The 24073-nt window shown below is 39.2% G+C and overlaps 1 protein-coding gene across 3 annotated transcripts in view; it reads right to left on the bottom strand.

The window, feature by feature from the left end:
• The window catches only part of pitpnm3 (PITPNM family member 3), a 105721-nt gene that overhangs the window by 57762 nt on the left and 23886 nt on the right, over nt 1-24073 (bottom strand). For 2 of the 3 annotated variants that reach the window (XM_080888877.1, XM_080888879.1), the window contains exons 2-3: nt 23520-23615; nt 9102-9212 (exon numbers count right to left, since the gene is read on the bottom strand). In XM_080888877.1, coding sequence (XP_080745003.1) covers nt 9102-9212; nt 23520-23615 — 207 coding nt within the window. The remainder of the gene's footprint in view (nt 1-9101; nt 9213-23519; nt 23616-24073) is intronic. The other variant, XM_080888878.1, reaches the window with a different exon arrangement.

Genomic DNA, 24073 nt, shown 5'->3' with positions numbered 1-24073 from the left:
TAAATTAAAAACATTTTTCAGGCCTCTTCTGTGAATAAACTGTTTTGTAGACACCACTTACAAATTGCTTTCCTGCAAAAATGATTCAAATATCAACATTATCTCCTGAGTCAAAACTGACGTTGTGCATCATGATGGCAAAAATGATGGTTTTACATAAAAGTAGAAATTTCAGCCCTCTATTACAAAACAACAAACTCAAACGCTGTTTGGATTATTGCAATTTATTTGATGAAGACACTGTCAAGAAAAGACTTCCACACAGTGCACACAGGCTACACAGACTAGCATTACTAGTTGCCTGCCATCCCTTTATCCATCCCTCCATCGCTCCCTTATTCAGGGTTGCTGGGACACCACTCTATGCAGAGAATCCCAGACCTCCCCTTATATCCACTTCCTCCAGCTTATCCGTGGGGACACCAAGGCATTCCTAAGCCAGCTGAAAGATATAATCTCTCCAGCATGTCCTGGGTCTCCCCCGGGGCCTCCTCATGGTATGACATCTTGCCCACCTCAAATGACTCTTTGCAGTGTGGAGGAGTAGCACCTCTACTCCTGAGTGCCTCCTGAATGACTGAGCTCTTGACCTTATCTCTAAGAGAGAACCCAGCCACTCATTTATGATGCCTGTATCCACAACCTCATTCTTTCAGTCCCCAAACAGAGTTTGTGACCACAGGTGAGGGTAGAAACTTAGATTGACAACATTTATCCCAGTTATTACCTGGGTTCAAGCATTTTGAGATGACAGTCCTGTGTAATATCAGCCAACCATTTGCACATATCTACCAGCCTCTACAGCTCAATCACCATGTTGATCAGTTACTTCAGTAGGATAAGAAATGGTCTCTAGAGTCACAGGTCTTCCTCTTTCAATTTGTTCTTCTTTATAAAAGGATAATACAAATACAAATTTCCCTTGCTAAAAAAGCAAAGGACATCCAGGGGACACTGAGGTAGTGAGTCAAGCTCAAGGAACTACTTATCAAGTCATTTCTGCTGTTTTATTAGTTTTTTTTCTTTCTTTTTTTTACCTGCTGGCAATCATAATTCATTTTCCAGACATATTTGTATCTAACCTTGTTGTGTCGATAGTTTTTTTCTGCTTCGATCAGTTTTGCAAAAATTAAATTGACATCTTTAATGCTTCTGTGCCCCCCACAAGCAGATTGCAAACTATTAAAGCATGCAGAATCTTACCAGGCATGTACACACTTTTATGCAGCACGAGTAATGGAGAGTGTTTTTGTGTTGAGTATGTTTGACGTAAAGACTGAGTGGAAGAGAGAGAGAGAGAGAATGTAATTACAAATGTAATAACATTCTCAACAGCAACGAAAAAATGTTCTCTATTTACTTCCCCTCTTATAGGCTCTGTGGAACAAGTATAGTTCCACAGTTAGAAAATATGTTTCATGGAAGGCATATGTGTGCAATATTATTATTGCTTACACACATGTGACGAAGCTTCTGATTTCATTAAAGCAGGGTCATGTAAATTGTGCCACTTTTCTATTTGGCAGGGACACTTGCAGTGTTTCAGACATGACTCTGTGTTTTCTCAGTTCAGCCTCTCAAAGAATGCAAAGACTGCAGCTTAAGACCTTCACGGATTTAATGTACCGTACTTCTAATAATGCACTGAAGGCAACATATCCCTCGTCGCCTACAGTATAGCTGGGCTATTTTCTTTAACGGACACTAAGTATACTTACATTTTTATAAATCACAGATGTGCCTACCAGCATTAGACACCCTGACATTACTGAAGTAATGGTGCATAAAGAAAGTGCTTTTCTTATCTGACTTCTATGAGCTAAGATCTGAAAGACTTACATCAGCTGACAGCAATGACAGCTGGAAGCGATCACTACATAATCCTCCTGTCGTGCCCTATCAACAACTCTCTCTAGTCTCCTTCCAGTTCTACAGCTAGATAACCAGATACGTTCCTGTGGGGTTTGTAAATATGCAATTTTAGCTGTTCACAAACAGTCATACAAACTTCATCACATGTCAGTGTCAAGCTGTTCAAATCCGATAAAAGGGTTAAAATCAAGATTCTTAAGCTCTGAACATCATTAATCAACCCAGGATTAAACTTTGTTATAACTAATGCCATGGCTAACAGCAATATTGGAAAACACAAAGTTATACTTCTATTTGATGTTTTATGTCATCCCCTTTCCCTTTACTCCAAGTCCCTCTTTTAACTCTGAGATCTTTTATCCGATTACTCGTAAAGTAATCTGTGTCATTGATCATTCAACTCACTTCGATTCAAAAAAACTTTATTGATCCCGAAGGTTGGCCCGAAAGGAAATTGGGTAGATCATGTGCAGATGTTTGAGATTCTAGACTTCTCTACAAATGCAAATAAATTCACTCAGATATAATCACACTTGTGATGTTGTGACATAAGTACCAGAAAGTAAACTTTTAATTATTTTCAAAATAATGCTTGTTTTTTAAAGTCATTAGATGTATGCTGTATAATCATTCTACAATTGAAACAGAACAGTTAAAATAATCCTTGAAAGTCCAAAATTACCATCACATTCATGCTTACAATTAGTGTAAGTAATATTCTGACCACAACTGTATCTCCAGGCTTGCCTTCTTTCAACAATGCAATATTGTCACAGTTAAGAAAATCCTTACAGCATGTTCTGATAGGTCCCTGAAAAGCTTTCAGCTTGTGCAAAATGCCACAGAGGTCATAGTTCTCTCATATTCATGTCTCTTCATTGGATCTCTGTTATATGCAGAATTTAATCTAAAATTCCTCCTCTAACATAAAGTTCTAAATGACCAGTCCCATCATATCTTAAAGACCTCATAGTACCATATTATCACAATACAGCACTTTGTTCTCAGAGTTTGGCTGACTTGTGAGTTTTTGAAAGTAAAATGGGAGGCAGAGCCTTCAGCGATCAGGATGTGCTCCTCGTGAGTTTGGGCTCAGGAAACCTCTCTCCTTTTATTATTGGGCTCTAAACTTTCCTTTTTGCTTTTAACTTTAGCTCATGTGACCCTGAACAATCCTTTAATTAGGCTCAGGCTGTTGGTGAATTGCCCAGGATGCACTGAGCTCCTCTCTTCTAATTTCCTCTTTCACTCCCCATGCATTTATAAGCCACAACTGCATCTCATTTCCATATTTTATACTTCCTCCTCTTTGTCCGTGCTCTCTTTGGATCTTTCTGCAGGTATCTCTGGCTCAAGTGTTGTCTCCCCTTTCTTTCTGTCCTTACTTTGTTGTCACCAGAACCATGGTGGCCGCACTCCAAAGACTGCTCTTCCTGTTAAAAGGGAGTTTTGACGTTTGACTTCCAACTATACCTGTAATGCCTAAAAAAGGAAACTGACAAGCTGACTTTCTCTTTTATTATATTTTAAGATATTTGCCTCTATTCACTGGCCACCTTATTAGAATCACAAGTTCAGCTGCTCATTGAATCAAATATCTAATCAGCAAAATCACACAGCAGAAACTCAACGCATTTAGGAACGTAGACTCGGAATAGATGACATTCATGTGACTTGAATGTGACATGGCTGCTGGTGCCAGACCTGCTGATCTGAGTATCTGAGTATCTGATCTGCTGATACTGGGATTTTCATGCACAGCCATCTCTAGGGTTTAGGAAGAATGGTCCAAAAAAAGAAAAAAAAAACATCCAGTGAGCAGCAATTTTCTGAGTGAAAATGATTTGATGATGCATTAGATCAGAGCAGAATCAGAATCTTATCAGACTGTTTTCAGCTGATAAGAAGGCAATGTGATTTACATGTATGCAGATGAGCATCTCTGAAAGCACAACATTCAAACTGTGAAGAAGGTGGTCCAGAGCAACAGAAGACCACTCCAGGTACCTGGGATGATGAACCTTGACGAACACAACTTGGATCCATGTGGATCCATCCGGCGTTGTATCAGTGGTTTAGGCTGCTCGTGGTGGTGGTGTAATGGAGTGAGGGACATTCCCTTCCCATAATTTTGGCTCCTTAATACAAATTCAGCGTTGTTTAAATGCAACAGCCTACCTGAGTGGTGGTTTTGACATGTCCATCTTCTGATGGCTGCTTCCAGCAGGATAAGACATGTCACAAAGCTCAAATCACCTCAAACTGGTTTCTTGAACATGACAATGAGTTTATTGTACTCAAACAGCTTCCACAGTCAACAGATCTCGACCCAATAGGTAAACGGTTATCAAACAAGCTACTGAAAGGGTGTGTGGAAATTTAATTAAAGCACACTAAAGTTCCCATCTTCATAGTAATACAGGAATCTCTCACAAAGAACAAGAGCTCGGTTCAGTGATCCATATTTAGCCAGGAGTCAAAGAGAATGATGGATGGCAGTGGCACAGGAAAATAAATGATATGAACCTTTAACAAATAAGACAGATCTTAAATCATTTACTTTAACGAAAACAGACTGCTACCGTGACACTCCAAATAGTACTTCTACAATGAGCTCATCACGTGTCATGACTAGCTTACTAAGAGGTCTGTTGATCTGTGAGTGGCTGTAAAGAAGACATCATTTTATAAATAATTCTCCAGTTAGCACCACATGACTTAGGTACAGCTTTCCTGCAGGAGCAGCTTCTTTCATCTCTGCAGGACCAGGCTGCACCCCCACTGAACTGCACTGATTAAAAGCATCAACTCCAGTTTGTCAAACCTCAGAAATGACCTTTGCAAAGAGGGCCAGTCCATTTCTCAGTAAACAAGACAAAGAAAAAAAAGTGCCATGCTATAAGCGTGTGCATTCGGCATAGGAAATTTTATTAATGTCTACACTGTGTTTTGCCCACAGCTAACCCGATGAACATTTTCTATGGATCTTAAATTATTTTTATTACATGTTAATAAGTAAATTCCCGCACTTAACCTTCAAATATATAACTATATTATAGTATTTTTTTTAAAAAGGTTAGAAAACATTTACATCAATTTACACCTGAAGGCCTCTGAATGTCATCTCAAGTCATTCCCTTCTGTTCTATTAAAAGCCACTGATGTGGATAAATCCCTGAACTGATTTATGGTCTTTGAAGGCACACACTGAACTTGTCTTTTTGTCTGAGAAATACTGTAGCGTTAAATCTCTAGGCAATATGTAATTCATTACAGTGGTTAGATAACCATGCAGGAGAGTTTCACAAAAGAACGTAATCAAATAAATTTCTCACAGGGAGAATTTGTTAGACGAACCACTCGATCTGAAGTCTGTACTGAGGTCTGAATATGAAAACTGTTGAAAAATTATGTTCCTCCTGTCAGTACTCTTTGTTTCATAAATATTTATACTGCTCCGTACTGGGAGAGCATCTTCTTATTTTCTCAAAACACAAAGAATGTAGATGTAGACGTTCATTGATTTTGTCGATTGTGATTAAAAAAAGCTCATTCACTAAGAAAAATTCAAGAAAAAGTCTTTTAATCCAAAAATAAAGTGCAGCAGTTCCGGTGTTAATCCTGAGGACCTTGAAGTGAAAGCACAAGGGAAGGGTAGACGTAAAACTAAGCAGAAAAGAAAGAAAATGCTAAATCTTTAAAATCAAAGGAAGTTCTGCTCATTGAAATGTAATAAAAATGTTCCTGTATGTACTTTTTTCTGCCTCATTAACTCTTATTTCCTGTGAGGATGCGCCTGATAAGAAGAAAGTACAAAGTAGGGCTGCTCAATTAATCGAATTTTAATCACGATTACGATCAACGATCATTAAAAATAACTGAGCCGATTATTAGCCCCTCCCTCATGCTTTACTCTCGCGCCGCTCCGTGTGGCAAATCGAGCGCAAATCGAGCGCACCTCTCTGCATTTCGAACACGTGTCACAACAATTAAGAACAGCGGTCCCCAACCTTTTTTGCGCCACGGACCTGTTTATGCCCGACAATATTTTCATGGACCGGCCTTTAAGGTGTCGCGGATAAATACAACAAAATAAAACTAGTTCCGGTACCGAAAAAAAGAACATTTATTCATAACACAGGTGAAAAAACCAAGGAAAAACCGAGTAAACGATAAACACGATAAAAACCCTGAAAACTATACATTTCACACCTGAGCCTCAACTCTCGCGGCCCGGTACCAAATGACTCACGGACCGGTACCGGTCCGAGGCCCGGGGGTTGGGGACCGCTGATTAAGAGGACCCGAGGGAAGCTCGGAAAGCTAAGCAGAAGTTATTTGGAGAGGAGAGTGACTGCTGTTGGTTGAAAAGAGAGGTAAAAAAAAAAAACTTCAGTGGTGTGGAAACATTATGGGTTCGCGGAGTCAGACGTGGATCAAGTAGACACAGTGTGTAAACTTTGCCACAGTGTCGTAGCTGCACCACAGAGCAACACTGCAAAGTTCACTAAACATAGATGTTTACATTTTTCATTTATTTTTTATATTGCAAACATTTGCACTGTTATCAGTATTTGCACACTATTTTATATTATTTTTTGACAATCTTTAAAGTCATTATTCAATACATTGTTGTTGTTAAATAAATATCGTCAAATAATCGAGATCTCAATTTCAGTGAAAATAATCGTGATTATCATTTTTGCCATAATCGAGCAGCCCTAGTACAAAGCATCCGACATATATGAGATCAAGCCATCCATGGTCTTGTTTAAAATTTAGCGACAGTCTTGAATAGATTGAGAAAAATATTAGAACATTGCTGCTTGTAAAGAATTGTGTTTTATCAGATGCTTTGCATGCACACAAACAAACTGAGGAGCACAAAGAATGAACGCAGATATGCATGTTTCATGCTCAGTGATTTTTTTTCCACAGGCATCCAAGTACATATCTCTGCCAGCCTTGTGTTTATTAGCTGCTTTCAAAATATTCTTGTTATCTAACTGATCAATTACAAAATATTCACCACATGCAAGGTAGCCTGACCGGTCTCTTCCACTTTAAATTATGCCTTGGACTGTGTAGGAGGTTGTTTTCTCAAGTGGTTTTGATGCAGAAGCTTTAACCTAAGTTAATCACCCTTTCCGATATTAGGCTGGCATCAAAGAACTCAGTGTAATGTGAAGCGGTCACTGGTAATAACATAATCTCTGTAAACATATTCCTGCATAAAATCATGTAGACTGTCTAGGCAATGGACAACACATACTACATTTGCTCCCACAGCTCTCTGGTTTCTGTTTGTAGACATTTTGTAGGTACAGTACTGAACAATTCTGTCTGTGCATCCTAATGCAGTCCATGTAGAGAGCAGAAGAAGAGCGCACTGGTCAAAATACAATCTCTACTATTGTCTTGTCAGCCATTGTATGACAAGAGTTGCTTTTTATTAGCTGTTTTAATTATAAGCACATGTATACAAAGACTAGAAACACTGACTGGCATGTGGAACACAAGTGTTGACCTGGACATCGACATTATCCATTGTCTAAACATCCGCTGGCTTCATCAAAGCCCTCTAAACATTGTTTGCTTTTCTCAGCGGCTTAAGATACCAGACAATAGCTGGTGTTTTCCCAGATTGATTGAATAATACAGTGATGCGAACTCTGGAGGTCTGTCCAGCTTTAAACCTGCATTTCTTTATTGTTGTTATAAATTAGATTTACAGTGGAGGACAAACAAAGCTTAAGCTATTTTCACACATTCTCTGCATCCCTGAACTTCTCTATGACTTACCTGACAGATGTGCCCAGATCGGACATTAGCCAATGTTTAACCTGCCAGCTCCCTATTTACAAAGTCCATGTGATGTCAGATTAACCTGATATATTCACTGCTGGTGAGTAAGTCTTATGTTTGCTGCCTGGTGCACATTCAGGTCTCTCTCTCACCTCCTTTCTCAGAGAGCAGATGCATCTGAAATGGTCAATTTTCTGTTGTGGAAACTCCAGAAAACATCCCAGCCTGATTCTCCTGAAATTGTCCAAAGTTCATGTGTAAAATTGCCTTTTGTCACCAGATCTTTGATGTGAACTGGCTGTATTGAATCCGAATAGCCATTGTCCAAAACACCAGCAGCTCTTGTTTGTTACTAGCAACTGTGAGTACCACCTCCACTGTTTTCAACTGATCTGTAATTCATAATATTCTACTTTCTCGTTAAAACCACATTAAGAAATCATGATAACTACAAAAACAATCATCATCGTGAAACTCTGTCAATATAATGGTGTCAATGCATTTATATGCAAGTTTTTAGTGGACCAAATAAGAGATGTTGCCCTGAACACAAGACACTAATGAACTGAATAAATCTGATTCAGTGATTTAACTGATTTGATACTTGGTTATGTGACTGTATACAGTGCCTGCCAGCCTTTGAGCTTTGACTAAAGTGACTAGAATCAGCACAGGGAAATTTGATTTCTACGTCTCTAAAATTATACTTATGATGTTTCCTGGAAAAGAGCCTGGTTAAACAAAGTTTGCACGTCCCGGTGACGAAGGTCAAGCTGCTTAAAATATGGATATTTTCCTAAGGATTTATTGTTGGGAACAAAACCTTCAAAAGCCAATACATGTTAACCATTTATTCTATCATAGTATCTATTAGTGTCAAGTGGACACTAATGCTGGCCAATCAAATACATGGAAGGGTCGACACCTGGCATCATTATAATTATTTACCATTTTATTCTGCAAAAAACTATAAATTGCAAGAAATCTGATGACCTGTAAGAGTTATAAAACTGCCTCAAAGAAGATATCTTACTGTGCAAAAGGCCTCCGTGCCCCCTGGTAGCAAACACACACTGAGGGCTATTTTGGGTCTGCAGTTCAAAATTAGAAAATATTACCCTGTACTCATTATGACTTAATAAGATGAAATCAGGGCAGTTCTTTCACTTCTTTTGGCCCTTAGTGGTCAAAAATGACTTAATGTAGCTTTAAATACAAGCTACAGTCCATTTACGATCTGGCCGCAATTATCATCATTCAGTGGGAAATTTTCACTATCATTCCAGGCAATTTGGACCTTCACTATGGATGTGTGAGCAGTGTAAAAACATCACTGCGCAGATGTCTGTGTGTGTGTGTGTGTGTGTGTGTGTGTGTGTGTGTGTGTGTGTGTGTGTGTGTGTGTGTGTGCATGCAGAAAATACCGTGCGACTGGTCCTCCATGTGTCCCAGCGTTTCGATCTGCTCCACCAGGTCATTTGAGTTCCACTGACTCATCCCCAGCAGAATGGCGCTCTTCCCCTCCATAACATCTGCTGGGACACGCACACACAAAATGAAGTAAGGACAGTGCAGCAAAAACAAAGGCCTGTTCTTCTTTCTGCATATCAATAATATGCCAAGTTATTGAAGCTTAAACTGATCAAAGTGAAACAACATTAAAGGCTCAACTCATTTTGCCAGAGTAGACTTCTTCTCTGTTGCTTCCTGGCATCTCACATGTTCTCATGTAAAACTTTTAGCACTTCTTCTACCACCTTACACCTGTAGCAAATGGTCGACACTCTTACATTTTTATTTTGGTTTGCCAAACAGTGTAAGTTTATGCCAAATGCAAACACATCTTAGTGTGTGGCAGCCAACAACTTGGCAAATAACCAAAAGAAAAGCATAAATAGCTATTTATGCCTTTCATCGCCACATAAGTGAATCACAGACATTGTTTATTAATGTCTAAAACATTTGGCACTGCACACATGTCTGATAAGCACATACCTTTCACATTGACTTGCTATTGTGTTGTCTTAAATTGGGCAAATTGATCTTTCACGTAGCTGTTAGATGATCTGAACACCTGGAAAAGTCAGTTAATAAATTGTAGAGCAGCTGAAAGTGTGAATATTTTTAAACCTAAATTTAGAATCTAACTCTTGACTTAGGGACATAACAGTTTCTATGGCAGGGATACTGCATTTGATAAATAATAAATACACCACTGGACCAAACCCAAGACAATATTCTGTGGTGTTAAGCTTTAAAAAGGTTATCTTATTATTGAGAACTTGGCAATTACATGCTTAAAAATAAGATATTGTTTATTGAATGGAAGACCAAGCACAAAAATGTTACTGGGATGTGTACTATCAACACAATAACTGGAAAATAAGCATCTGTAAAATGCAAAATATTTTTCAAATGCTGTTTTTCATGCAAAATAAATGTGATCCACGAGATCCAATAACATTTGTTAAGTCAAAATGAGTCACGAGATTGTTTTATTTTTGGTGTGCGGGGAGCCAACTTGCCTGCTGTGGACCTGGCTTGCATATGCTTCCAGCACACTGTGGAGTCATTTGTAACCTTAAACCTGCCAGTTGAAAGTAAATCTCAATTTTTTGCCATTAAGACCCGATTCTTGCGTTGGGCTCTTGGGCCCACTAACCTGAGCTCAAACATTTATTTAAAAAGAAATTGCATGTGATGGTAAAACAGTTCTACCAGATCCAGCTTCCTGTTTCACCAACGATGCTTGTAGCCTGCGTAACAGCTTATTAATGGCATTCTAGGAGAAACAGGCATTCTATCATGCTTCTTGCCTAGTTAGCAATGTATAGGGTATATTATATCAGTTTTATATTAGGTATGCTTTCTTTAAAACATAACTCACCACACTGTCATAGTAAATGACAGGCTCTACTCATCACAGATTGTCATCCAGGACTGTTTGAGATGGGCCCTGTCATGCATGAAGAAACATCTCTACCTGACAGACTTTTCTCCCTAACATCTTGGCTGGCAGCCCTGAGAGACTCTGACGTAGAGCTACAAGCTCCGTCTATCTGGATCACACAGCAGCCAGAGTGCTGGTCACAGTTTGTCTTTTGCTATCTGCTCTGATTCTTTCACCCTCTGTGCCCCCTCTTTCCACTTCAATTACACAGTACTGGGATGAATATAATGATGCAGAAACACACACAGACACACACAGACACACACAAACACACTCGCAGTTTCAGACACACAGACAAGCACTAAGAAAAGGGAAAGCACTAAGGAGGAGACGCATATTTGATCCAAGCAAAGCGTTTCAGGATGTAAGAGGCCAGGTTTTTGGACAGGGGGAGAATGTAAAGTGGGTTTTACACAAAACCATGAAAACACAGGTTACTGAATATCTGTGGAAGGGAGAGCAGAGCAACAATACTCATCCAAGAGGCTCCTCTGAGAAGCAAAATGTATTCACAATGAACAAAAAAACCTCCACTTAAGCTAAAATCAGCATGGCACAGAAATAAGCTGCACACAATTTCATCTGCAAATGAGTAAAATAGTAACACCAGCTCAGGAAATCAGGTGGCGCACAATGAAATGTGCTGATAAGCAAGAGGGTAGTAAAGCCATTTATGTCCACCGCATCTCTGGCTTCTGGAGTATACGAAGGAACAGCTAAATCGGATTTGAAGAACAGGTATAAAGAGGAATGGAAGTGTGAGATTTGACTGCAGCTGACAGCCCTGAGGGAGGGAAAAAAGAGATTTAAAAACATCTCTCAACCTGTCAGCTCGCAGTCAGTTGTTGTCAGAGTGGAAGCTGCCTCGATTGACCCTGACCACGCCGGTGTTTTAACAATTCTCAATTTCTTCGTCTCATCAGAATGAGTTGGTTGCAGGAAAGGAATACCAAAATACTACTTCGGGCTTTATTTTAGGTCCATTCAACTTCCGATGACTTGCTATGAAAATGAGATTGCTTCGGGGATTATCCAACAAAATGGTATAAAAAGGATGAGTCGGGTAAGTAGGCTGCTGAAGATGGATGGCACTGAAGTATCACGCGCAGGTCACATCCAGACAATAAATATGTGATCAATTATACAAAAGCCAAAAAGTGTATAAAGGATGTGTAGACACAAGTTTATGCCTGAAGAGGAAGGTTTTAGTTTTTCATCGTGTACTTCAAAGTTATATCAGCCATCTGACTTTTTGTTGTTGAAGGCATATTAGAAATATTTAAATCAAGTCTTTTAATGTGTGAATTATCTGCTCTGTCAGTGTGACCTCCTCTTTACACATGATTTTCTTGAATTCAAACAGTTTGACAAAAGTATTGCGTGATTTGAACAACTGATTTTATCAAAAGTCCCTAAGTATCGATTCCAAATATTAAACTTGATTCTTTTCTCTGGAACTCTCAGTATGAGGTCCAACGAGTGGCTGATGAGAGTGAAGATGATTAGAGAGTTGAGAGAGACAGCAAATCCACAGAGGACAAATAAAGTGGCTGATAACCATTTCTGTGATTAAGAAAAAAAAAAACAACATCTAACCAAGTCAAGATCAATCTCGTAGAGGTATCATTACCGGTACTAAGGTCTACAATCAAGAGACACCTGCATGAATACAGACGGTTTATGACAAGCTGCAAACCCCTGGTTAGATTAATGAACAGGAAGAACGGATTTGAATTTGCCAGAGAACACCTAAAAGAGCCTGCACGACGCTGGAGAAATTCCTCACGCAAATGAAACCAAGATTAACTTTTTAACTTGTATCAGAAAGACAAGAAGAATAAAGTATAGAGAAAGAGAGAAGCATGCTGCATTATCTGATAACATGGGGCCAGCAGGGTGCCAGTTTAGCTCGATGGGATAAGCAGGTAATCATATCTTGCATAGCTGAGAGCAGCTGGCCTGGGTTCGAATCTGACCCACGACCTTTTACCACATATCTTCCCCTCTTTCTCTCCCTCTGCTTTCCTGTCACTGTACCTTTTTAAATAAAGCTGAAAAAAAGAATGGTGGCATAGCTATGGCATGTACAGCTGCCAGTGGAACTGGGTCATTAATGTTTATTGATGATCGGTCTCCTGATAGAAGTAGCAGAATGAATTGTGACATGTACAGATTCTCTGCTCAGATTCAGCTAAATGCTGGAAAACCGATTGGACAGCGTTTCAAAGTACAAATGCATAACGACCCAAGCATGCGGCAAAAGCAACTCCAGAGTTTCTGAAAGCAAAGAAGCCGGATGTTCTTGAATTGTTCGTCAAGCCCCTCTGAACATGTGGAGCTATTCTACAAAAATAGCTGTAATTCCTGCAATAATTTTGTTAAAACCATTGAATTACAGCTGAAAGTCTGCACTTCAATCACATCTTGATTGCTGGGTTTAAAATCCCTTGTGGTGATGTACAGAAGCAAAATTACAAAAGAAAATGTCCAAATTTCAATGGACCTGACTGCAATTGTACAATCAGCTACACTAGCTGAGCTACTCAGCTTGTTCACAACTAGCGAAGTGTAGAGCTTGGCAATACATGAAAACATCTCTCCCATGCAGCCATATCACCATTCAGCCCTTCACCATAGCAACAGGGGTCGCCAGCGGTGGACATTTAATCTGACTTTAGAAATCAATTTTGATTAATTATGTGATATAACCTTTTCAGAATTTAGCAGCCTTGTCACTGCTGCCCCAAACTGCTGACTGCAGTGACCCTGAAGCTGCATGATCAATATAAGCACTCACCATTACTTTGATGATGAATCTGTTCTTCTTCTTCACATCACAAACTGGGGGTTGGGGGAGGGGGGGCAGTATAAGAGGAGGAAGTAGGTGTAGCTCCTGCAGGGGCCCTGTAATTTTTAGTGACTGACATTCTATGTTGGTTGCTGCATATAAGCAAATGTCCAAAACTTACAGTTTTTTAATATTACTTTGTCTTTTTCTTTGGACAAGTAATCATCACATAAGCCCTGGAGGGCCCTAAACCAAACTAAAGATAACTACTCGATTACTACACTGTTTATTATCTCTATTAATAGAGGATGTGTCACGATCCTGGGATGTTTGACCCAGCGCTTTGAGTTTTAATATATTCTCATGTTTATGGTTTATTTTTTAAATTCATTTAGTCATCTTAATCTCCTCGGTCGCTCAGTTATAGTTCTTTGTTTATTAGACTCCCTCTGTGTCGTCACCCCCTATGTTTAAGTCTCCTTTGTCGGTTCATCATGTTGAGTCTGCTTGTCTTAACCTGTCATGTTTCTTGTCTTCGTGTCCTATGTTGTCAAGCTCGTGCCATGTCTGCCTTCTATTATGTTTTCTGTTTTATTTTGAAAAGGTCTGGTGTCCCATGTGTGTAGTTTCACTTCCCCTGTGGCGGCATTATGTTTATTCTAATCACCTGTTTCCCCATGTGTTTCCACTTCCCCTGATCACCTCCTGTGTGCATTTAGTTTGTGTGTTTTCATTCATTCCTCATCCAATCGTTTGCTATCCTGCCATGTCATGCCATGTTTCCAGGTCTTAATGTATTCAAGCCAAGTAGTCACGCTTAAGGTTTTTTCATGTTTATTTTCTCCTCACCATGTTTTTCCATGGTTAAGATGTTTTATGTTTTCTTTCTAGTTTTCCCCAGTTTAGGTTATTGTTTTTGCTCAAAATTATTTCCACCCTTTTATTTTTGTACTGCTCAATCAGCCATAATAAACTACGCGTTTTCTGTTAGAATCAAGTTTTGTTTTTGCGTGTCTGCATTCGGGTCCTCCGCACTCCAAACAGTCTGCTTGAGCCAGACTTTGACCAGATGTTATTAAATGCCACTACAAATGTACAAAGACTGTGCAAAAGAGCCCTGGTTTGAAGCATATCCACTCACAATCAAATTAGATTCTAACCAAATATAGTTCAGGGAGTACACAACAACATAGTAATGCAAGTCTGACTTGCATTAAAACCCAATTTACAACCAAAACAGTCATATGTTTTAATATCCTGTCAGGCTCAGTCCTCTCGCTATTTAAATTAATGTCGCAAATAACAAATCAGGATTAACACACAGCAAATTTGTTAACAGCTCACATCAATAAACAATCGAGTTGGCATTCGCCTAAGCAGCCAGACAGCAAAAATAGTCCTGATGTAAAAAAGGAAAACTAAATAAACTAAAAAATAACTGACTTCTCCTCATTGTGTATGCAACTCAATTGCTTTTGAATGCAAGATCCTTAAACAAAAGTCGAGATGTATTTATATGCCAAGGTCTGTATTATGCATTCTAACAAGAAAATATAAATGTGATAAAATGTAAATGTGGTAATTGTGATATCATCTAAATCAAAATAGCCCGGCATGTCTCACAGCGAGGAGGACAAGGAGGAGGAAATCAAACTGTTTTGACCTAAAGAACTGTTATAGCTCATCAGGAATTTAACGGTACCACAGCTGACACTTCCGGTCATTAACCGCAATAGAAATTTTTCTTTTACTTATAAATTGTTTTCATTTTTTTTGTCTGCTTGCATTCATTTTTAAAATACTAATGATGTGGTGCTGAAGGGGTGAGAGGCTGAAGTGGAGGTGTAGGATTGAGAGTAGAGCTGGGCGATATGAGATTTTTTCATATCACGATATGTTTTTTTCATTTCAGGCGATAACGATATCTATCACGATATAAGCCAAATAACTATATTTGTAAGATTTAAATGTGCCGTTGCTCACAAGTAAAATGTGAAATAATCAGCAGCTTGTTTTTAAATATTTATTTCCCATAATAAGTTCAACAGGGTAGATGTACTTAAGGAACATGAGACTTTTTCAGATAAATAAAGGCAAATATTGCAAACTACACAAAAGGCAGCCGCTAAAGCGTTTAAGTTTCAAAATAGAACAAATGAAACAGACTAAATTGTCAATTCCACTTAGAAACAAAGTATTAATTCTAAAAATAAATCTTAGTTTGTTTTACAGAAGAACAGACAAAACTGACTAACTTTTGTCAGTATCAAATAAACTGAGAACTAAAAGGAAATTCTCAATCTCTCCTTGTTGTATAGCTTAGCTTTTCAAACAGTTTTAACAGTTACTTTAGTCTGACAAAAGCCGAATGACGAATTAGCGCTTCCAGTCAGAGACTGAGGCTACGTCCACACGTACACGGGTATTTTTGAAAACGGAGATTTTCCGTTTTCGTTTTAAAAAATAATCCCGTTCACACGTAAAGGCAGAAATGAAGGAAAACGCTGCTATGAACATGCCAAAGCAGCAGGTGGCGCTAGATTCCTAACCGTGCAGAAATGTTGGCCAATCAGAAGTCTAGAAGCCTCGGTGGGAAAAAGTAAACAAAGCTGCGGCATAGAAGCAGAACCGAGTCGTATGTGTGGAGGGACAGTAACTGTGTGTATATGTAAGCATTTAAACACTGCAGAGAGTAGAATTAACAGTATTGTAGAAATTCATTTCACCGAAACAATAACGTGGCGCACAGTGTGACGCATGCACCAGTTTATTGTATTTCCAGACTTGCTTTCGGCACAATTTACAGTGCACGCTACTCTGTTTTTTGTCAGACTTGAAATAGCCGAAATACCTTCACACTACGGAACTTCTATGGCTCTTCCGTTCGACAATCTCTCCGGCATTGGAACCATCATCGGTTTTCTCTTCGGTCACGCTCGGTTGATTTTTCTAGTCGGCACACTCATTTCCTCCATTATGCGCTGGCTCCATTACCCGCTGGCTGCTTCCCAAACAAACACACGTGCGGCTTGGTACTTGTGCTGTACTTAGCAAGTCACGCGACGTGACTGCGGCTGTGATTGGTTCAGCTCTGCGCTACTGAATTTGGATCGGCTGACCTTTTTTTTTTTTTTTTTTTTTTTTTTAAGAGGACAAGAGCGGCGAGGTCTATCGCGATAGCTTAATTTCTCTATCGAGTAAAAGTTATATCGCGATACATATCGTTATCGTTCTATCGCCCAGCTCTAATTGAGAGAGACAAAATTTTTCAATTTTACTACTACAGATGGTGTAAAAAGAGGAAATGAAAGCAATTCTCACACATTTACACACACTGCTGTTGTTGGTAATACAAAAACAACACTTCACGTTGCAGAGAAACAGACTGCATTTCTACATTTACGTCTACAGCATGACAGCACAAACCACTCTGTGATGCAGGAAATCTTAATCATGTTTCATTCCATTTAACACCCCAAATGTATTTTATTGTTGGGGATTGGTGATGAGAAATGCCATTAACTGCAGCTTTTCTGCACTGCATTTTCATTTGGAAACAAAAGAGCCAAGAAGAATCGCAGCATTGTCTCTTAAACTGTTACCCTCAACCCAAAACAGACCAGTTATCGAATAAAACTGGACTAGGTTTAGTCTTACTAAGCAATTTTAATTAGAATTGCAATGTTTAGGTTTGCACAACTTATTCAGCAACGCAATCTTTTTCTAAGAGTAATAACTCAAAGAAAAAGCCTTTATTCTATTGGCTTGCTCAAACTGATGATGTCCCATCATGTTTCTGCATGTGGTTTCTTCACTGCAGGCAGAGCTTCAAATAATTTAACAATTTGAAAGTATCCTCTTGAAATGAATCGGTAAAACTCCTCCTAAGCAGAGTGGTTTGGATTTTCCTTGTCTTCTCTGAGGATAAGCTTCGAATGTCTTGTAATCTCCTTTCACTGGAGAGCTTTCTGGATTTGAATTGGAGGTAAACTTGAGGTTTACCTGCCTCTGGTGGAAAATTAATATTTTATGCTCATCGATGAAGCAGACTCCAGAGCATGAGGTGGACGTTCATGAATCCGCTCAGCATCTTCACCGGATCTTTGTGGGTGTCTGCACGTCAGCCTGGGAAACTCTGTGACCCCCAGTGTGTGCTTCACTTCTGTTTTTGTCATCACTGTAGGCCAGCTCCAGAAGCTTCTGACGATGTGACAAACTGATTTTGTGTTTGCGTGCTGGGGTGCGTGGGGGCTTTGCTAAGGGGCAGCTGTGCACAAAGGAGTCAGGGGAGTTAATCAACAGAGATGACAGCATCAAACATCCAGCAAACAGCTGTGTTGCCTCTACACCATGTCATACAAACACTGGCTGACACGCAACAACATCAGTAACAAAAAAATAAAGCTCACAGCCTCGGTTCTCATCACAGACGTTGATGAATTTCATGTCTGCTTCCCTGTTTAACAATATGATTTACACTGTCATTTGTTACGTCTTATTCAAGTTTTTTTTTCTTGCAAAAAACTATCAAGAAAAATAATCTGGAGTCTAGTGCTTGCTCAGATTTGTACTCTAATGCTGCAGTTAAAGTAATTTTCATCACACTAAACAATGAATCACAAATATGCCTTAGGTTTTATTTGAATTTTTTTGCAAATATTAAATTTTGATGGATTTTTAGGGAAGAATCGGTTTCTGAAAAAATGAAAAATCTGTGAAAGAGCAGCAATGAAAATCAGAGAAATGACAAAGAAGAGGATTGTGTGAAAAGAGGCACATCAGCAGGATGAGATTTGAGGCAAAGAATGTGAGGCGCTGTGGCTAAAAACATGTCTTTTTTGCTGTACAAAGCACATATGTGATTAGCAGTAACAGATGAGACCCAGCTTCAGTAATATGTATGAAATGCTCTGTTAATTAGAAATTATATGCTAATTAGAAATTGTATGATAATTATATGGTAATTATTTGGCTGGTATTTATTATTGGTTAATATCTGGTTAGAGAATTCTAGTCTAGTGAAAGCTGTAATATTTAAAGATCTTTTAGAATGAATTTGAACATCAGAATAATATAGCTTTATTTATTTGCTTTGTTCTGATAACTAACTATAAAACACTCATACTTGAGATGAAACATGGAAGTTGTCAATTTGTTCAAATAAGCTACTGTTTGTACTACTGATAGAATACCGTCCTGTTTTCATTCATCAGGCAGAACAGAAAATACAAGCACATTATTTAATAGGAATGCTGCAACCGGCCTCTCAAGTCTCATTTAAAGGGGCACTACAGGAATCTTAACCTGCTACATTATGCTAGAAATGAGGGGCCAATACATAAAGTCATATTTCCTATACAGTATACTGTCACCATATTATTGTGAACCCCCAAAAGGACAAAAGTGATGCCCTAAACTAATGCTGCAAAACCAATCTCCTGGATGACAGATGAAAAACCTCACAAATGTCAAACCCTTGTTTCCTCCGCTTATGTATGCATTTTCATCTTTTCTTTTTCGCAAACTCTTTACAAGCAGTCTTTGATCAACTTGTAATAGATGCATGCTGTGACCAACCAATTATATTGATGGGTCTCAAAAGCTTAGATGAAGTGAAAGCTCTGGAATACAGTGTAGCCACTTCTGAATACTCAGCTTAAAATGCCATGTGCAGTGTGGGCAAGAGCCCTAGAGATGCATCATTTCCTTTCCAGGAAGATCCAGAGAATGTATTGTATATACACAACCATCTGTATAGATACAGCTCATAATCAAGGAAATGGTTTAAACTACTGTTTAAAACAATACCACCCCCCCCCCCCCCACACACACACACACACACACACAAAAAAAAAAACCCAAAGTGATAATAGAGGCAGCCTGGGCTCATCTTTTTAGCAGAAATCTGGGGAAATGCTCTGACAGTCTTCATACATTTTCATGTTTTTTTTCCTCTGTCCACTGGGTAACGCAGTGCAGATGAAGGCATTCATCATAACAGCCTAAATAAAACTCCCCCAAGCTTATTGTGATGGTTTGAGTGGTGGGCCTATAATATGACAAACTAACCACTCAATCATGCTTTCATTCGGAATCCAATTCTTTCAGTTTCTCTCTCACCTTTTCTAACTTTTAAATTACTTTTCATGAGAAAACCATATATCCCCTCTGCCTGCAGGAAAAGAAGAGACGAGTTATACACAACCAACACTCAGAGGCCTTCAGTTAGCAAGCAGCTGTAGTGGGTCATAACTTCAACAACCTTTTATGACCTTGGTCTGGTTTCCCTTTTAAGGAAGGCATCTTTCATTCTAAGCACATGTTTATGTTTAGAATAACTTGCTCTGTTGTCTTTGCTGCAGGACACAGCTCCACTTCTCCCCCGAGCTCAGGCTATAAAGTCACAGACAGACCACAAGGAAAAAATAAATTCAGTTAGAATATGCTCCCCTCTCTGTGCTACGCTGTATATCCTCTTTCACTTGTGCTCATTCTTAAGAGCCTTCTTTGCAGAATGAAACAGTCTTGCTTTCATACAACTTGAAAGGATAATCCAGGGTTTTCACAACCTAATACTTCAAAAACACTGGCCTGCCCCAAGTCCTTCCGATAGTGTGCTCGGTGAGAGATGACAAAATGAGATGTGATATGTTTGCTCTCCACAGACCAAACAAACAAGCAATAATCCAACTAGAGATGGACGAAATGGCCTGAAATAAAAGACAGGACCAAAACCGAATGGTGCTTGGTGAAAAGCGTCTTGAATACAAATTCAGGCCACTCTACAAAGAAGCAACAGGGTTTTCACCTCACAACAGATGGATATGGAAACTTTGATGTTACAGATTCTCTATAAAATGCAAAATTCATGACTGGAAAACAATAGCATCCTCCTTGATCAGTGTTTCAGCTATCTTGACTGCTTTGAGGAGACAGATGTTCCACAGCAGTTTATGTCTGAAGCTACAGATTATAGCCAGTTAGCTTTGGTGGGTATACAGGCAGGAAATTAGGAAAAAGGTTAATTAACAACCTAAATAATCTTGACATGGGATTATTACAAGGGGGGACATCGTGTCATTTAGAAATTACCCTCTAACTGTGAAACATGTCAGTTATTACCAAACAATGTAATAACTGACATCTCTGGTTGCTATTTGCATAACCATCAATAGGCTGCACACAATGACTGCTGAGCCTGTTGAAACGCATGCTACCATGCACTGAGCTCTCTCTGTAAATTGGTCTCTAGGTTATGTAGCAATATATATCCTCTTGAAACTGCACTGTATAACTTTTAATTTTTAATAGACAGCATACAACTTATTCATCGTGCAGCAAAGAGGCAGAAAAAAGTGTGCTTTAAAAAAAAGCTGAAATCACAGGGGACTAACGGTAACACAGGGAGTCTTCTTTTTCAGCTGCTCCCTTCAGGCGTTGCCTCAGCGGATCATCATTTTTGAATATTCTCAGCAGTCTCTCTTTGCATCTCCCAACAACATAGGACTTCTCTGGTTGGAAACCTATAGTAGAATTTTTACTTTACAAATTAGAGGCATGGCAGGTTCTCACAGAATTAGGATGATAGATGACCTCTGCAATCATACTAGAGGTCCGCCAATCCTATTTAAGGTGTAAAGACTGATTCTGTCATGATTCGGCTGTGTGCAGGCTGGATGAGGACCCAATCGCAAACTCACAGAGGCAGGAATGAACTCAAAATTCACAGCTTTATTGCTGGAGAGCAGAACCATACAAATTAAACCGGGAAACTATAACGTAACACACAGAGAAACGCACGGCCATGGATGAAGGGAGAACGCGACACCGAACTGAGGGAGACGCAGACATAAATACACAGAGGGTTAACGAGGGAAGTGGGAACACACGGGGAACACAGGTGACACTGATAATCATAACAAGACACGGCAGGAGTAAACGCAACACTGACGGGAGACTGTCAAAGTAAAACAGGAAGTACACAGAGGTTCAGACAGGAGGAGAGAGAGCACGGGGAGAACACAGACATAACGGGCTGGGGAAAACATGGAATAAAACACAAGGAGAGACGAGGGCTCACAGATACACAGAGGGGCACACAGGGGGTAAGAGTCACAAGAGGAAAACACATAAGGAACAACGTAACAGAGCAACCCAGGAAGCATGGCCTAAATAAGGAACAAAATACAAAAATACATGAAAACTAAGAATACTGGGCCAACATGGCCCAGGACCATGACAGATTCCAATATCATACTCTAACTATGAAGCTTCACAGCTAGTAGGCAAATAAGCACATTTTCCAACAGTGCCAAAATGTTCATTTGAACTAATTAACAAGAAATACATAAACACAAAGAAAATATCGTCAAGATAATTGCAGCTTCTTTCCCCATTAACCACCAATATTTAATCAAAGGACATAAGGGACATCTCCGTTTCTCTCTGCTTCACAGCCACGTGGGATATTTCTTGGCTGAGAGTGGAATTCCATGCTGCAGATAGTGTGAGGGTGATGAGGTACATCGGCTCACATATAAGGCATGTGTGCTATCTTTTCCCCCAGTGATTCCTCGCCACTGATAGGCGCCTCGATGCCGGCCTCATAAAATGCAGTGCAATGCACAGCTCTGCTCTGCAACAGCTGTGATAAGGATAAATATTTAGTGTTTTCTAAGACTATGAGTTGTAAACGTGCCTTTTTTTGGCAAAGAGACTACGCGGGAGAGGGGAGGCAAGGAAAATCAAACAAAACTGAATGAAAATGGTAGGGAAAATGGCATCGATAAAAGCAAAAGTTAAGGACAAGACTGTTATATAAAGTTCCTCCACACCGAACATGTGACTTACATTTTCCCTTAAATGCAAAAATAGAAATGAGTGCAGCACTTTTTATCTGATACCCCAGAGGCACATTTTTATCATGTTTTCATCTCATACAAAAGAACACTAAACACCCGAAACTCTAAACACACTGCTGGATATTCACCGACCTAATGTAAAATAAGAACATGTTACACTACTAAAACCATAATTCAGAAGTATCTCTACCATCAGACTCTTTGGGGATAAGCACTTGGAGTGGATAATTGGAGCGATAAGTGTTGTACTTATTCGCTGATTAACTCCCACTGGGACCGTGAAAAGGCTAGCAGTCCGGCATGTTCTCAAGTGTGTCTATTTATGGTCAAGCTGACATCTAAATGAATTTAAAAGGATCTTCAGCAGGAAAGTGGACAACAATTAAGAGTGACAGACTTCATTTGTCATCTATATCAAGTCCGGTCACTACAGCAATCATAAATACACAATACGGACCTTCTGCTTTGAAATACAAGGAGCTAATTAACCTTTGTCACAACCTGTTACATTTGTCTAGTTTTATTATTTGATTTATTATTCTGTAGTTGGAATTCAATCTTGTATGATATCCCAGATTCTTAATTGTTGAGATTAGCGATTATTGGCTCTTTTAAGCAAGTTTTCATCATTGAGAGAAGACACTGAAAAATACCTGCACCACCAATCGAAGCTGTCTGTGTAGTGTTTGTTTGATGAAACAGAAACAGACAACTCTGCAATCATTTGAAATTTGTTATTCATTGTTATTCGTGGTTCTTTGTATAATTCCGTATGTTTTTCATATTTGTTCCTTACTTTGTTTGTCTGCCTTGCACCCACATTATGCTGACAAATCATCTTGTATTCGTTGCTAGCAGCTGCACCCAGCTCCTTTTGGCCTCTTTTCCCTAAATACTAAACAAGGATGTGTCATTTTGTCCAGCAAGAGTTGCGGTTTTTTGTTACTTGTCCTTGCCAGCACAGATGCCTTTTTAAAATAGTGTTACTGCTATTTTTAATGCTTCCTTGAAGCCTAAACACACCTGGAACCTTTCAGTAATGAATAATTTATCTATCATAATGCCTACAGGATACATTTTCTTCAGCTCCTTCAGTGAAAAGGGCAGCAAGGAAAACAAGTATAGAGGTTTTTTGAAATGCTGATAATAAGTTTGGGTTATTTCGTTCACTAATAATGTTGGAAAGTCCAAAAACTACAAGATGAAGGCACGAGGAGATGAGGACATGCAATTTCTTACTAACCTCTGGCGTCAAAGAACTCCTCATCGGAGCTGTCGACTGATTCTTGTGCAATATTCTGCAGGCACCAATGAGTGGCGCTGTGTTTTCTTGACGAACCTGTGAATCCAAAAAAAAAAAAGGGTGAAAATTCTGCTTTTAGAGTCGGTCAACGTAATGCAGTAAATGAAGAAAGACAAGGACAGACAACTCAAACATTTTTGTATTTTTTCCTTTTCTTTACGTTGGTTGACACCTCTAAAGATTTGGAGAGAAAAACAAGTGTGAAAGCCCCAGGTGGGAGTGCTTGGCCTTTCAAGTGTCACAGCAGGTGAAAAGACCCAATTGGACTTTCCTTTGAGCACTGTCGCAGCCCACAAGTGTCTCAGCAAGACAGCCAGGCAGTGTTTTTCATGACCTTCTGATACAAGAACAGGGACAACAACAAAAAAATTTAAGCCTTTTTCCATTTGTTCACAGTGTTTACTCTCAAGTATCCACACATAAAACCACGGCAAACAGCCAAGAACAGCAAAATGATTTCTTAAAATTCACTGAAGTAGCAGTAGTCTGAAACA

This window comes from Rhamphochromis sp. 'chilingali' (genome assembly GCF_963969265.1).
Source record: "Rhamphochromis sp. 'chilingali' genome assembly, chromosome: 8".
Lineage (NCBI taxonomy): Eukaryota > Metazoa > Chordata > Actinopteri > Cichliformes > Cichlidae > Rhamphochromis > Rhamphochromis sp. 'chilingali'.
Note: the sequence above shows the minus strand (reverse complement) of the source record. Positions and strands in the feature narration are given on the sequence as shown.